A 14108-nucleotide genomic window follows, 5' to 3' on the forward strand; every position below is an offset into this window, starting at 1 on the left:
TAGAATGCAAGTTCTGCTGAAGGAAGCCATTTGGACCTGTTGCCCTCCAGATGTTGTTGGATTACAAATCCCATCATCCCTGACGTACTGAGAACTGAAGTCCAGCAACATCCGTCCAGCAGCAGGTTGCCTCAAGCAAGATTTTTAAGCTGAAAGTTATTGCACTCAGATACCGTGCATATAGCATTATTCTCTTATTTTGAGTTGGTTCCCTGTAAAATTCTGTGTGAATGACTATCGCACTATAGTGGGCGCTATATGTGTGTTGTTTCAGAATGCATCCTAATTATTCCAGAAATCTGGAAGGAGTAAAACGGCTCTCACGTCTACCAAGCATCCAAACAAGCAACACCCAAACTGATGCCTCCCAAGAGCAGATGTAAATATAACAGATCAAGGAAGAACTGAGCCACAAATGCCTTTAGAAAGGTGCACTGATGTTAAAATTTAAACAACAGCCTCCCTGTTCAGACACACAGACAACCTGCACTCACCTCTGAAAACATGACCCAACCCATCATCTGAGAAGCCTCCAGGCTGATCCGACTGATACCTTTCTACCATCACCTCTTCCTCCCCTGAGGCGTCCTCAGTAGACCCACACCCTCCCTTTCCCAGAAGCATCCAGGTATAACAAGTCTCTTTGGGTACAGTTTCTGCAGGGATCTGGCCCTCTAGCTCCCTTAGATGCTTGTCAGACAAAGCTGTGCTGTTGGCAATTGTCTGAGGACACCATTTCGCTTTGTCCTGTTTACAAGAAGAGGAGAAAGGAATCTGAGCAGCCCAGAAAGGAGGGTCGCATCTGTACTTCTGAAAGTTCTTGGACTCCATGTCCCATCAGCCCCAGCCAGCACAAGCCAACAGTTGGGGATGATGGGAGCTGTAGTTCAAACACCTGGATGGGCCGCAGGTTAGCCACCCCTGCTCTTGAGTTGCCGATATCGTTGGCAGAGAGTAAGCTAGGGAGACTAATCCTGGCTGTGCACAAACACACACACACACAGGGCTCACTGTGATTAACAGGAAACATGTTATTCTGATGGCAAAATGTTTCAACTTCTGCCTTCCTCTGCTGCTAAAATAAAAAATGAAATGATGCTGTTGTCAAGGTGACACTTCTGGAGATGTTCAGAAAGGCACCGTTCGCTGAAGCTACAGGATGTTGGTGCTGCCCTCTCCAGGCTGAGGTCATGTGGCTTTAATGTGTCCTGCATGTACATTTAGAACAGGCTTCCTCAACCTCGGCCCTCCAGATGTTTTGAGACTACAGTTCCCATCATCCCTGACCACTGGTCCTGCTAGCTAGGGATCATGGGAGTTGTAGGCCAAAAACATCTGGAGGGCCGAGGTTGAGGAAGCCTGATGTAGAAGTTTCCCCCTCTTTGCTAAAGTAGGAGGATCAGTTGGTGTCTCTAAATCTGACAGTCCGTGGTTCCCATTTCAGAACTGAAACGTTTAGCTTCTGGCTGCTCTACCTCTTCAGTCAAAATTGTGGATGTGTGGTTCCTAAAACATGTGCGTAGGTCAGTTGTCGTTTTATATTGTCCAGAGCTTCATTGTTTACTTTCAGGTCTCTTTTCTGCCCTCCCTCCCTCGTCCTATATCACTAGCCTTATCTGTGACAATATTTCCTTCAAGGCAGTGCCCCAGATTCTGATACACCCAGAACAATGAAAGTTCCTATTATATCTTTATAATAATAAAGATTTATTATTTATACCCTGCCCATCTGGCTGGATTTCCCCAGCCACTCTGGGTGGCTCCCAACAGAATAATAATAATAATAATAATAATAATAATAATAATAATAAAGCAATAAAATATCAAACATTAAAAACTTCCCTAAACAGGGCTGCCTTCAGATGTCTTCTAAAAGTCCTTATTCCCTTGACATCTGAAGAGAGGGTCTTCCACAGGGTGGGCACCACTACCAATAAGGCCCTCTGCTTGGTTCCCTGTAACTTGGCTTCTCGCAGTGAGGGAACCGCCAGAAGGCCCTCGGTGCTGGACCTCAGTGTCCGGGCAGAACAATGGAAGTGGAGATGCTCCTTCAGGTATACTGGACCAAGGCCGTTTAGGGCTTTAAAGGTCAGCACCAACACTTTGAATTGTGCTCATTCTTTCCTGGGGAAGCTCAGAGCAACTTTGCATGGGGCGCCAGTGGTTTCCTAGCCAGGCACCACCTGGTCCAAGTCCACTCTGATCGAGCAACTCAACATAAATTAAGACCATTTGCAAATGAAACAGAGTCCTGGTGGGGCTTAATGGGACTTCCAGATACAGCCTTTGCTATGCCCGCGGGAACAGAAGGTGAAGGGCTTCGCCGTTGAGCCCATCTTTGTTGACTCCAGGGCTGAACATGGGGTAGAGGCGCTCGGAGAAGATGTCCGAAAAGGTGTAGATGTGGAGCATGGTGTCGGCATCGTAGAAGGAGACCTGCCCCGCTTCGTAGTCCAGGTAGACCCCGACTTTCTGGGGCTTGGCCTTGAGGGACAGCAGCTTGGGGGGAGACTCAAGGGCCTTGTATTCACTACCGTTCCTCAACCAGATGGCCCAGAATCCATTGCTGGGCTTGACTTTCACTTTGGCTTCCTTCCTGTTGACGGACTCCTTGGCCACGCCAATGTCCCAGCTGGTTTTATTCCTCACCTCTACTTCCCAGTAATGGCGTCCTGAGGTAAATCCCTGAGAGCCCAGCACACACACACACTTGCTGAATCTCTCAGGCCCGTCAGGGACCTCATCCTCAGGGTTGTCTTCCAGACGAACGCTATCAAGGTCCTTGGAGAGCACAAGGTTGGGGTGGTTGGTGGCAGGATCCAAGGTGATTTGACAGGGAGCTGTTGGGATACGACCAACGTAATGGTTACCGACACCTTACATTACATTCAGAAATGTTGGATGCAGGAGACGTCTACACTAAACAGGCTGTCCAGTTTTTACCTCAGAGGTGCCAAAAGGATTTTCCGGGCCTAGCACACCGCATGTGCATCAGGCCCGCCACACGTATCTGTGTATCCTTTGCTTCACATACACATTCGTATTGTCTTTGGCAAGTAGGGTAGAGGGCCCAGTGATAAATCAGGGGCCACACACAACAAGACAAACAGAGGACTCAGCTACATTAGTCAAAATGCTGTGTTATAAATGCGTTATAACACTTTGACACCAGATGGGACTGTAGAGCTAAAATCGCAACTCAGTGATATTTTCAATTGTGAGCTTTACAATATTTTCTCGCAGAGCTTTTTCACAGCGTTTTTTTTATAGCTGTGTAGATCTAGCCACAAAGTCAACAGGAGAAACTTTTCCTGTAATTATAGTCCCAGTCTTGAAAATGCATAACCTGTTAAATTTCTGCCTGCCACATAGTGGTTAAACCGGGCTTCCTCAACCTCGGCCCTCCAGATGTTTTGAGACTACAATTCCCATCACCCCTGACCACTGGTCCCGCTATCTAGGGATCATGGGAGTTGTAGGCCAAAAACATCTGGAGGGCCGAGGTTGAGGAAGCCTGGGTTAAAGGCATTATTATTATTATTATTATTATTATTATTATTATTTTATTATTATTCCCCTCCCCATCAGGCTGAGTTGCCCCAGACACTCTGGGTGGCTTCTGACACATATAAAAACATTTTAAAATGTCAAACCTTTTAAAAAAAGTTTAAAGGGCTGCCTTCAGATATCTTCTATAAGTTGTGTAGTTCTTTATTTCTTTATCTCCTCAGATAAAGCCCTGCTCTTCTCTAATGTCCACCCTAAACCAGTGTTAACTGGAGGTCTTTGATCAGCTGGCACTCGGTACAAGAGCAGGCATGGCACTTCATAGAATCATAAAACTGTAAAATTGGAAGGGACCCCAAGGATCATCTAGTCCAGCCCCCTGCAATGCAGGAATCTTCTGGGGCTCAAACCCATGATCCTGAAATTAAGGGTCTCATGCTCTACCAGCTCAGCTATCACAGTTTGCTTGAGATGGGGCAGGGGTCAAAAGAGATGCAAGATTCCACAAACACACACACATTTTTGGATGGATGGCAGCTAACAGATTGAGGTTGAATCCTGACAAGACAGAAGTACTGTTCTTGGGGGACAGGGGGTGGGCTGGTGTGGAGGACTCCCTGGTCCTAAACGGGGTAACTGAAGCCCACTGAAGGACCAGGTGTGCAGCCTAGCCTGGAAGTCATTTTGGACTCACAGCTGTCCATGGAGGCGCAGGTTAATTCTGTGTCCAGGGCAGCTGTTCCAGGGCAGCTGTTTACCAGCTCCATCTGGTACGCAGGCTGAGACCCTACCTACCCACAGAATGTCTCGCCAGAGTGGTGCATGCTCTAGTTATCTCTTGCTTGGACTACTGCAATGCACTCTACGTGGAGCTACCTTTGAAGGTGACCTGGAAACTACAACTAATCCAGAATGCGGCAGCTAGACTGGTGACTGGGAGTGGCCACTGAGACCACATAACACCGGTCTTGAGACCTACATTGGTTCCCAGTACATTTCCAAGCACAATTCAGAGTGTTGGTGCTGATCTTTAAAGCCCTAAACGGCCTCAGCCCAGTATATCTGAAGGAGCATCTCCACCCCCATCGTTCAGCCCGGACACTGAGGTCCAGCACTGAGGGCCTTCTGGTGGTTCTCTCACTGAGAAGTGAGGTTACAGGGAACCAGGCAGTGGGCCTATTTGGTAGTGGCACACACCCTGTGGAACGCCCTCCCATTAGATGTCAAAAAAGACAACTGAAGGTAGCCCTTTTTAGGGAAGTTTTTAATATTTGATGAATTATTGTATTTTAATCTTTTGTTGGGAGCCTCCGAGAGTGGCTGGGGAAACCCAGCCAGATGGGTATAAATAATAAATTGTTGTTGTTGTTGTTGTTTGTCCTCACAACCTTGTGAGGTAGGTTATGCTCAGAAACAGAACCTGGCTGAAGCCTGCTTAGTATGTTTTGGGGCCAAATATAAATTTGAAGCTGGGCATCCCTGGTCCCAATCCAATACCGAACCCAACCTTCCCCAGCTGGTGCTCTCCAGACAGTGTTGATCTACATCTCCCATCATCCCTGACCTTTGACCATTCTAGCTGGGGTTTATGGGACTTGTAGTCAAAAAAGTCTAGGAGCACCAGCTTGGGGAGGGGCTGCTCTAGTTACTATGCCACACTGGCTCCTCTGCATGAAACAGCAGTTGAACTAAAACACTGAGGTCCAGCGCCAAGGGCCTTCTGGCAGTTCCCTCACTGCAAGAAGGAGGTTACAGGGAACCAGCCAGAGGGCCTTCTTGGTAGTGGCACCCGCCCTGTGGAACGCCCTCCCAATACAGTGGTGCCCCGCAAGACGAATGCCTCGCAAGACGGAAAACCCACTAGACGAAAGGGTTTTCCGTTTTGGAGGTGCTTCGCAAAACGAATTTCCTATGGGCTTGCTTCGCAAGACGAAAATGTCTTGCAAGTTCCTGTGGGGTTTTTTTTCCTCCCCCCCCCTTTTTTCTAAGCCGCTAAGCCGCTTATCTGCTTATCCGCTAAGCCGCTAAAAGCCGCTAATAGCGCTAATCCGCTAAGCCGTCAATGGGCTTGCTTTGCAAGACGAAAAAACCGCTAGACGAAGAGACTCGCGGAACGGATTAATTTCGTCTTGCGAGGCACCACTGTATATGTCAAGGCAATAAACAACTATCTTACTTTTAAAAGACATCCGAAGGCAGCCCTGTTTAGGGAAGTTTTTAATGTTTAATGCTGTATTGTGTTTTTAATATTTGGTTGGGAGCCACCCAGAGTGGCTGGGGAAACCCAGCCAGATGGGCAGGGTATAAATAATAAAAAATTATTATTATTATTATTATTATTATTATTATTATTATAGCAGAGCAGCTCTGGCCTCAAGTGCCAGATTTTGCCACAGCATCACAGAAACAGTTTATGCCAAGCTGTTGTGGCAATAAATCCTCACCGCTCCGATACTTACAAGGTCTCAGAGCTGGCAGCATCTCCTTCCACACCATGTACTGAATAGGGCCCTTAAACTGGCCCAGGCTGAACTCATGGGCGACCACAGGCAGTGTGGATCCTTTGTCATCACTAGGGCAGTATCTGCAAGAACAGGGGAAAGATATAAAGTAGAATCCATTATCAGTGACACAAGCTGCTCTTTATCTCCACCTAGTGGCCAGATCTGAAAGTGCTGCTCTTTGTACTAATGCTCATTTAGCTCCTAAATAAGAGTCATACTACATTATTAAAACACGAGAGTAGTTGTGGATTAATCGATGCAAAAGGCACTGGTGTTATATTCCTGATCTAGCAGGGAATGAGTTCTAGTTGTGGATCACAGATCATGAGTGGAAAACAAACAGCAGACAGAGAAATCAAGAAGCAGAGTTTTTTTAAAAATCGTTTTAAAAAGTGATGAGGAGAGGCGGAAGATCCAGGAGCCACAGAAGACCCTGTCCCACCCTCTAACAATATTGCTGGTACAGCTCCAGTTGCATCCCCAGATGAAGTCAAGTAAATGCATGTTTGCTGAGAGGGTTAAGAACAAAAGCTGGAGGTTCAGTCATACGGTCTACTCACTTTTCTGTGAAGGCTTTGATGTCCTGCAAAAAAGAAAAAGGGAAAAGGGAAATGACCATTTAGAATATAGTTTCGTGGATATCACAGAAGCTGCTTAAAACAGGACATCTTAAATTATTTTCCATCACCCTTATGGGTTTCCTACCTTCCTCCCACAGGAGCCCAGAGTGTCATGCAGCTATCGCAAATGACAATCACGATAACACCCATTGTTAAAATAGTAGCTAAAACCTATATCAAAACTCAAAAGTGTGGTGCTACAGGCACCGTAAATACGGTAATACTTAAGCTAATGGACTCCTCACTGCGTCTATGTACCAAAGGTTTGAATGAATGACTAAATGCATCTTCAAGTGACACTTAACAGTTGTCAACGATGAGGACAGCCAACTTTCCCCAGGGCTAGGAGTTCCATGAGCGGGACAGCCACCACCAAGCAGACCCTGCCTCATAACACCATCCCACGGGCCATACCTCTTGACAGGACCATGGGCTGGGACCCCCATGACGGTCACAGAAAATGGACCAGTCCATATTGAGAGAGGCCATCTTGGGCCCCAAGCCATCGCAAAACTGGTTGTAATATCCCAGCCAAGGTCTAAAGAAGGGTGGGGAACCTCAGGCCTCAGGGGCAAGGGGCCAAAAGTAGCTCTCCAAGCTTTTTGGGGGGTGTGAAACCAGCTGTACAAAGGCAAAGATTTATATTTGTTGCTCCGCCCACCTTTGCCCCTGGCCACGCCCACCAGAAGGAAATGCAGTCCTTGATCTGAAAAAGGTGATCCACCCTTGGTCTAAAGGAAGCAAGCAACGCAATTGCCTGTCACATGAGGCTTCTCATGACCTCATCCAAAATGACGACTGGATATGTGTGTTGCAGCCGGATTATATAAATTGAGGCAGTCGTGGTGACTTTCTGTAGCCTAGGGCTTGCTCAGCAATGGAAACCCTCTTGTTGGCTTCAGTGGCGGAGCTGGTTTATTCCATGGGGGTTTCCTTCCCCCACATTCAAAGCTTTAAAAATTTACTTCAACTGAACCCCTCTTTCTTTTCAGCAACCCAGTGCTCTGGTGGTTTACAGCTTGTTATGGAACTTTAACTCTGGTAGGTTCATCTGGTGCCTTCATTATACGTCTTTAGGCACTAGGCAAAAACGTTCCTATTCACAAAGGCTTTCAGCTGACTAATATTCTACAGCCTTTAAAATGTGTGTGGGGGGGGTTGTTTTGTTTTAAGTTTTTAATTTGTGCTTTTATTCTGAATTTCTATCTTGTGAAACGCCCCAAGGTGAAGGGGGGTTTATAAATTTAATAACTAATAATAATTAATCCCACCTTCTCTAAAAGGGTTTGCAGTTCTTCCAAATTCGCATCACTGGCAGCATAGTCACCATCTCTGGGTGATCATGGGTGCTGAGGCACGCACAATTTTTTTACTGTGGGTGCCCGGCTGGGCAACTAATAATTATTATATATATATACATACCCTCCCCATCTGGCTGGGTTTCCCCAGCCACTCTGGGCAGCTCCCAATAGAATATTAATAATAATAACAAAAAAGCAATAAAACTTCAAACATTAAAAGCTTCCCTAAGCAGGGCTGCCATTGGATGTCTTCTAAAAGTCAAATAGTTGTTTAATCCCTTGACATCTGATGGGAGGGGGTTCCACAGGGCGGATGCCACTACCGAGAAGGTGCTGTGGCGGGGCACTCAGTTGGGCCCTTCCGCTATGACAGGGGGCTCCATCGGGCCCTTCTGCTTCAGCGCCACCATATGACATCACACACACGTGCCAGGCACCCACAATGCTGGTTGGAACTCAGCGCGCCTGATGGGCAGATTTCATGGGCTCCACTTTCCACCTCTTAATACGTATCCTTTGCAGGTGGCAGTCCCCCTACGTCCCCTTTCTACACAGGTACAGATTTATCATACCTCCTACTTGATCATAAAAAGCAAACAGACACAAGCATATTTCGTTTACATGATTTGTGCAGGATCTCGAGTACCTCTGGGAGACCATAAAAAGGTAAAGGGACCCCTGACCATTAGGTCCAGTCGTGACCGACTCTGGGGTAGCGGCGCTCATCTCGCTTTATTGGCCGAGGGAGCCGGCGTTTGTCCACGGACGGGTCATGTGGCCAGCATGACTAAGCTGCTTCTGGCGAACCAGAGCAGCACATGGAAATGCCGTTTACCTTCCCGCCGGAGCGGTACCTATTTATCTACTTGCACTCTGATGTGCTTTCGAACTGCTAGCTTGGCAGGAACAGGGACCGAGCAGTGGGAGCTCACCCCATCGTGGGGATTTGAACCGGCGACCTTCTGATTGGCAAGTCCTAGGCTCTGTGGTTTAACCCACAGCGCCACCGGCATCCCTTCTGGGAGACCATACCTGCCTGCAATCCAGAAATGATGCCCTCCCCATAGATCTGTTCAGAGACGCACTGACCTTCAGGAAAGCTTCGGGGTCCAGCTGCTCCTCCAGCCGTGCCTGGATCTTGGCCACTTGTTCCTCAGCGGCGCGGACTTGCTCCTGCCCGTTGCGCTGGTTCCTTTCCAGCTCACTGAGGAGGAGCTCTTCCTCACGCCGGATCTCCCTCCTCATCGCTGCCTCCTTCTCCTGGAGCCACTGGTGGAGCTCAGTGAACTGGGCTGAGAGGTGCTGCTCCAGGCGGAGGCGCTGGGCCTTGGGAAGGAACAGCAACGGTGAGGAAAGGAGGATGTGTGAGCGATGGACACCGGCTCTGATCTGGCAGCCCCAGTGTGTGAAAAGGGACTGTTTGTGGGAGGAAGCCAGCAGCCAATTGTTACCCTCCCAGACTGAACTGGCTGTTTTTTCCTTCACTTAGAAGTAGCAGCAACATTACATGCATTATTATTAATAATAATAATAATATATTACTTATACTGAGATCCAGCGCCGAGGGCCTTCTGGCAGTTCCCTCATTGCAAGAAGTGAGGTTACAGGGAACCAGACAGAGGGCCTTCTCGGTAGTGGCGCCCGCCCTGTGGAACGCCCTCCCTTCAGATGTGAAGGAAATAAGCAGCTATCCTATCTTTTAAAGACATCTGAAGGCAGCCCTGTTTAAGGAAGTTTTTAACATTTAATGCTGTATTGTTTTTAACCCTCGATTGGAAGCCGCCTAGAGTGGCTGGGGAAACTCAGCCAGATGGGTGGGGTATAAATAATAAGTTTATTATCATCATCATCATTATCATTATCATACCCCACTCATCTGGCCAGGCCTCCCCATCCACTCTGGGCAGCTTCCAACAGAATTTCAAAAACACAATAAAACATCAGTCATTAAAAACTTCCCTAAACAGGGCTGCCTTCAGATTCTTCTAAAAGTCAATATAGTTGCTTATTTCTTTGTCATCTGATGGGAGGGCATTCCACAGGGCAGGCGCCACTACTGAGAAGGCCCTCTGCCTGGTTCCCTATAACCTCACTTCTTGCAGTGAGGGAACTGCCAGAAGGCCCTCCGTGCTGGACCTCAGTGTCCGGGCTGAATGATGGGGGTGGAGATGCTCCAGAAGAATATTTTATTCTTTTTTTCCATATAGAAAATTGTTACTCAACAATTCTATTCCAATTCAACAAAACTAGTGACTTCCCGCTCACCTGACATCATGTTTATAACCCAAATTACATGCGATTGCACTTTAAGGTTCCATCTTATCTAATGTCATCCTCTCGGAGATGTTTCTTAATAGATTCTGCTGTTTTCTTACACTTCAAACAAAGCATTAAATGCACATTAAAAAGCAAAAGTGTGTGTGCTGAAAGTAACATGCAGCTTGGCTCCATGAAACAAGGGCGGAAGCATCAAAGGGGCTTGGACTCACAGAGATTTCCGGAAATTTCTGGGCACTTTGCTCTTGCAGTGATTTTGCCGCCTGGGCTCTGGATTCCAGCACTGCCTGAGCAGCTGTTAGGACCTCCTGCATGGAAACAGACATGGCAAAGAATGAACACAAAAGGGCAATGTGAATACATTGGAAACTGCTGCTCATGTAGGGTTGCCAACTAGCCACAGCGATCAATAGCCTGGTTTTATTTTTTGCTTGCTTGGAATTGGGGGGGAAGTTTCTGGAAAACCAAAAGGCAACATTAACCCACTTTACCTGCCATTAGAGGAGACATAAACTTTATGCTGGGCTCCACCTCTCAAAGAAACACACCCAGTTTGTTGTTATTAATAGGGCATGACTTTCTACCTGGCAATATTTCAAAAAGTGAAAGAGGTTTTTGTTTGTTTGTTTGTTTGTTTTGTTTTTGGCCAATGTTTGAGCTCTAATTTTAAAGCAATTCGCCAAAATCTACACTGCCGACAAGGGCTGCCATACATCCAGATTTTCCCTGACAATTCAGCGATTTCCACCCGGATGCTGCTTATGAAGTCATTGTCCGGGAGATTCCGGACATATGGCAACACTAAATTAGAAGTAGTTCCAGCAACATGAACGACACCCTCTTCAAAATAAATTGCCTGCAATCTTTTCTTCTCCCACATCCCTTTCCAAATTTGGCATGTTCCTTTTCACCAGACGCTGCCATTTTTTGAGTGAAGCCTGGATTAGCAGCTTGTATTTATTAAACTGCATGTTTAACGAAGCTATCAACCTGAGTTACAACTGCCCAGCAGGTAGTGAAGTCTTGCCTGATTTTCATGGCTCTACAAGTGATCAACGCTTGTAACAGCTTGAGCAAGAAGGCAATGCACACCCAGAGGTACCAGTGCTCAGAGTTAATGCAAACCAGCTCACCAACCAAGAAAGTCAGGGAAGCAGTCCAAAGAGTGGCAAGGTACCTGAGAGGCCCTGCAGACCTGAAACTGAAGGGATCCACTGAGTGAAACACAGCCGACTCTAGGAAATCACAGCTAGGGAAGATGTTTGGAAACATACAGCTAAAGCAGCTTTGAGATGATCATGTGCAACTCTGAATCACATCTAGGAAAGACTGTTTGCCTAGAGCTGCGAAACTGAGCTCAAGGCTCAAGTAACAGGCATCCTTTTTTTCCTCAAAAATGAGTAATGGTCAGGTGATGTGTGAGCCATTCTTCCACTCTGAGACCCACAGGTATCATAGATTAAATTGCACATTCAGATTAATCATACGGAACAGCCCCATGGGGATTGCAACACAGACCAAAAGGTAAGGAACTCATTGTTTAAAAGCTTCTTGCAGCTTCTTCTTCTTTCTTTCTTTTAAACTCCCCACACATATTAAGCTAATATTCAGAGACCCAAAAGCCAGCTCTTTCCTATCTATGTTGTGTACCACCCTGAGATCTACAGATGAAGGGTGGTATACAAAAGTTAATAATAATATGCTTCTTGGGTTTTGGTTTGTTTTTCATAGTAAGGAATCTAAACATGCATTCTGAAATAGGGCAGTCCAAAGAGGGCTTTACTACATTACGATTCTGAATGTGCCAGGTAACAATCGCATCCAGTTGCAAACATTATGAGAAAACAGGGGATTTGATGTAAAATGCTCGACTGTTTCTACAAGCAGGGGCCAGCTAAGTAACATCTGGAGAACGTGCTTTGTTGAGCTGCAAAAATTAAGCTATAACGTCCAGCGAAGCAGAATTCTGGTTGCATGACGCCAAAAACTGGACGGTCCTAAGCAGTGCAAGTTGCGAAGTGGCATGGCCCACCCCTAGTGGGACAACAGGATACTGCAGCCAGCGACAACAGGCGGTTGTGCAACAGGGTAGAAGTTTGGGGCAGAAATCCCAGGTCCCGCTCAGTGGAATAAACAGAAGCACCACAGCCACACAGTTCAGCCCTGCTGTCTTGCCATTTTTTGGAAGCCACTTAAGTAATAGGCATCATTGCCTAAAAGCAGTCAGATCTAGCCCATAACCCCCCCCCCTTTAAACTCCAAGATCTCCCAAAGACTCATAGTTAAATAAAAGCCTAGGCTAGGGGTTTGGAAGCTAGGGGGTTGTTTTCAGGCTCAGTAACTGAACCCAGTCCACAGTTCTTCCACATTTGAGTATTAAAGGCAGCTGGAGGGCACTAGGATGGGGGGAGTCTGATCCGCCCTGGATGCTTTATCTGAGATTCCTGCATTTCAGGGGGTTGGACTAGATGACCCTTGGAACCCAACTCTAGGATTCTACGATCTAGCACTATAGGATGCTTGAGCGCCGCCTACCGACCTTGTAGCGCTCCACAGCCCCGTCCAAAGGGATGCACTGGTGCCCCCAGTGATCCGGCTGCAGCGCCCTCGCCAGGCAGCCGTCGTCGGCGCAGAAGAGCAGCTCTCCCTGCACTTCTTGGTCCAGCAGCCCGTCGGGCTCGGCGTCTTCGTCGCTCGCCCGGGCGGACAGAGTCTCCAGGGTCTTCCGCGCCAGCTGGCCCAGGACGCGGTTGGCCGTGAATTTCCCCCCCGGGATCTCCCGGCGGCACTCCGGGCACGTGGGGAGAGGCGCGTCCTCCCCGTCGCTGCTGCTGCTGCTGCTGCTGCTGCCTCCGCCGCCTCCGCCGGGCACCTCAGCCCAGTAGCGGACGATGCAAGGCTGGCAATAGTTGTGCCCGCATTCCAGCATCACGGGGTCCCGGAAGAGCTCCAGGCAGATGGAGCAGATCAGGTCCTCGGCAAAGTGCTCCACTCCCGTCGGGGCCGCCATGGGGATCTCAGGCCTTTCCTACACAGCCCTGGAAAATGTATTTATTTATCTTTCTCTCTCCTTACTTTCCTGTTTTAAAGTTATTTTCTTCTACTGTGTGCAGGACACCGCCAGCCTCGTCCTCCTCTTCTGACTTTTCTATTTTTCAATCCTCCCCTTTTTATCTATTTGCTCTTTACTCCTTTTTAAAAAATGGCTAGAAATTACCTTTTTCTACTTCCTTCCTTCCTTCCTTCCTTCCTTCCTTCTCTCTCTCTCTTTCGTCTTTTTTCTGTTCTCCTCGGCTCCTTCGTCGGATTTCCCCTGATCCTCCTCGCTTCCACCCCGACGTCTACTCTCGCCTCTCTCTTTCACAGACGGTACGAGAATCAGTACAGATTTCTGGGCGATTCTTAAAACGGTTTAAAGGTCTCCCACTCCGTCCGACGTCCTGATTTGCCGCCTCTGCTGCCTCTTCGACCCCCGTCTTTAAAATCTCTCTCCTTTGGGTCAAGGAGCCGCCCCGCCACTCCTTCCTTGCGCCCGCCCCTTCGGTGCCAACATCCAGATGCATCACAGCCGCGCCAAGCGAGGGTTGCCCCGCCCGCCCCGCCCCAGGAAACATCTGGAGGCTGGAGGGCATCAAACCGGTTCCAGGTGAGAGAGAAAGCCTCCGGAAGTCCTGGGAGAGGAGACTAGAATCATTGAGCTGGAAGGGACCACGAGGGTCATCTATTCCAACCCCCTGTAATGCCAGAATCTTTTTGCCCAGCGTGGGGCTAGAACCCATGATCCTAAGATTAAAAGTCTCATGCTCTATCAACTGAGCTCTCTTGTTGAACAACCTCAAACTTGTTGGTAACCTCTGAGAGCAGAGCAGTGAACATGCTGCTTTTGGTTCTCTGTATAC

The 14108-nt window shown here is 47.8% G+C and overlaps 1 protein-coding gene across 2 annotated transcripts; it reads right to left on the reverse strand.

Annotated features, from left to right (window-relative positions):
- Positions 1 to 1016: 1016 nt before the first annotated feature.
- LOC309326471 (zinc-binding protein A33-like) lies at positions 1017 to 13772 on the reverse strand. 2 transcript variants are annotated; one of them, XM_081835258.1, is made up of 7 exons: positions 13427 to 13772; positions 12749 to 13247; positions 10422 to 10517; positions 9022 to 9258; positions 6572 to 6594; positions 5967 to 6091; positions 1017 to 2840 (listed from the first exon to the last, which is right to left on the reverse strand). In XM_081835258.1, exons 2-7 carry the CDS (start codon positions 13217 to 13219, stop codon positions 2290 to 2292), a joined length of 1503 nt encoding a protein of 500 aa, XP_081691384.1. In that variant the 5' UTR covers positions 13220 to 13247; positions 13427 to 13772; the 3' UTR covers positions 1017 to 2289. The 2 variants fall into 2 exon arrangements, with proteins under 2 accessions (XP_081691384.1, XP_081691383.1); XM_081835257.1 differs by lacking the exon at positions 13427 to 13772 and having other exon boundaries at positions 12749 to 13406.
- Between the last annotated feature and the right edge of the window lie 336 nt (positions 13773 to 14108).

The sequence above is a fragment of the Podarcis erhardii genome (genome assembly GCF_964252035.2).
Source record: "Podarcis erhardii genome assembly, chromosome: 13".
Classification (NCBI taxonomy): Eukaryota; Metazoa; Chordata; class Lepidosauria; order Squamata; family Lacertidae; genus Podarcis; species Podarcis erhardii.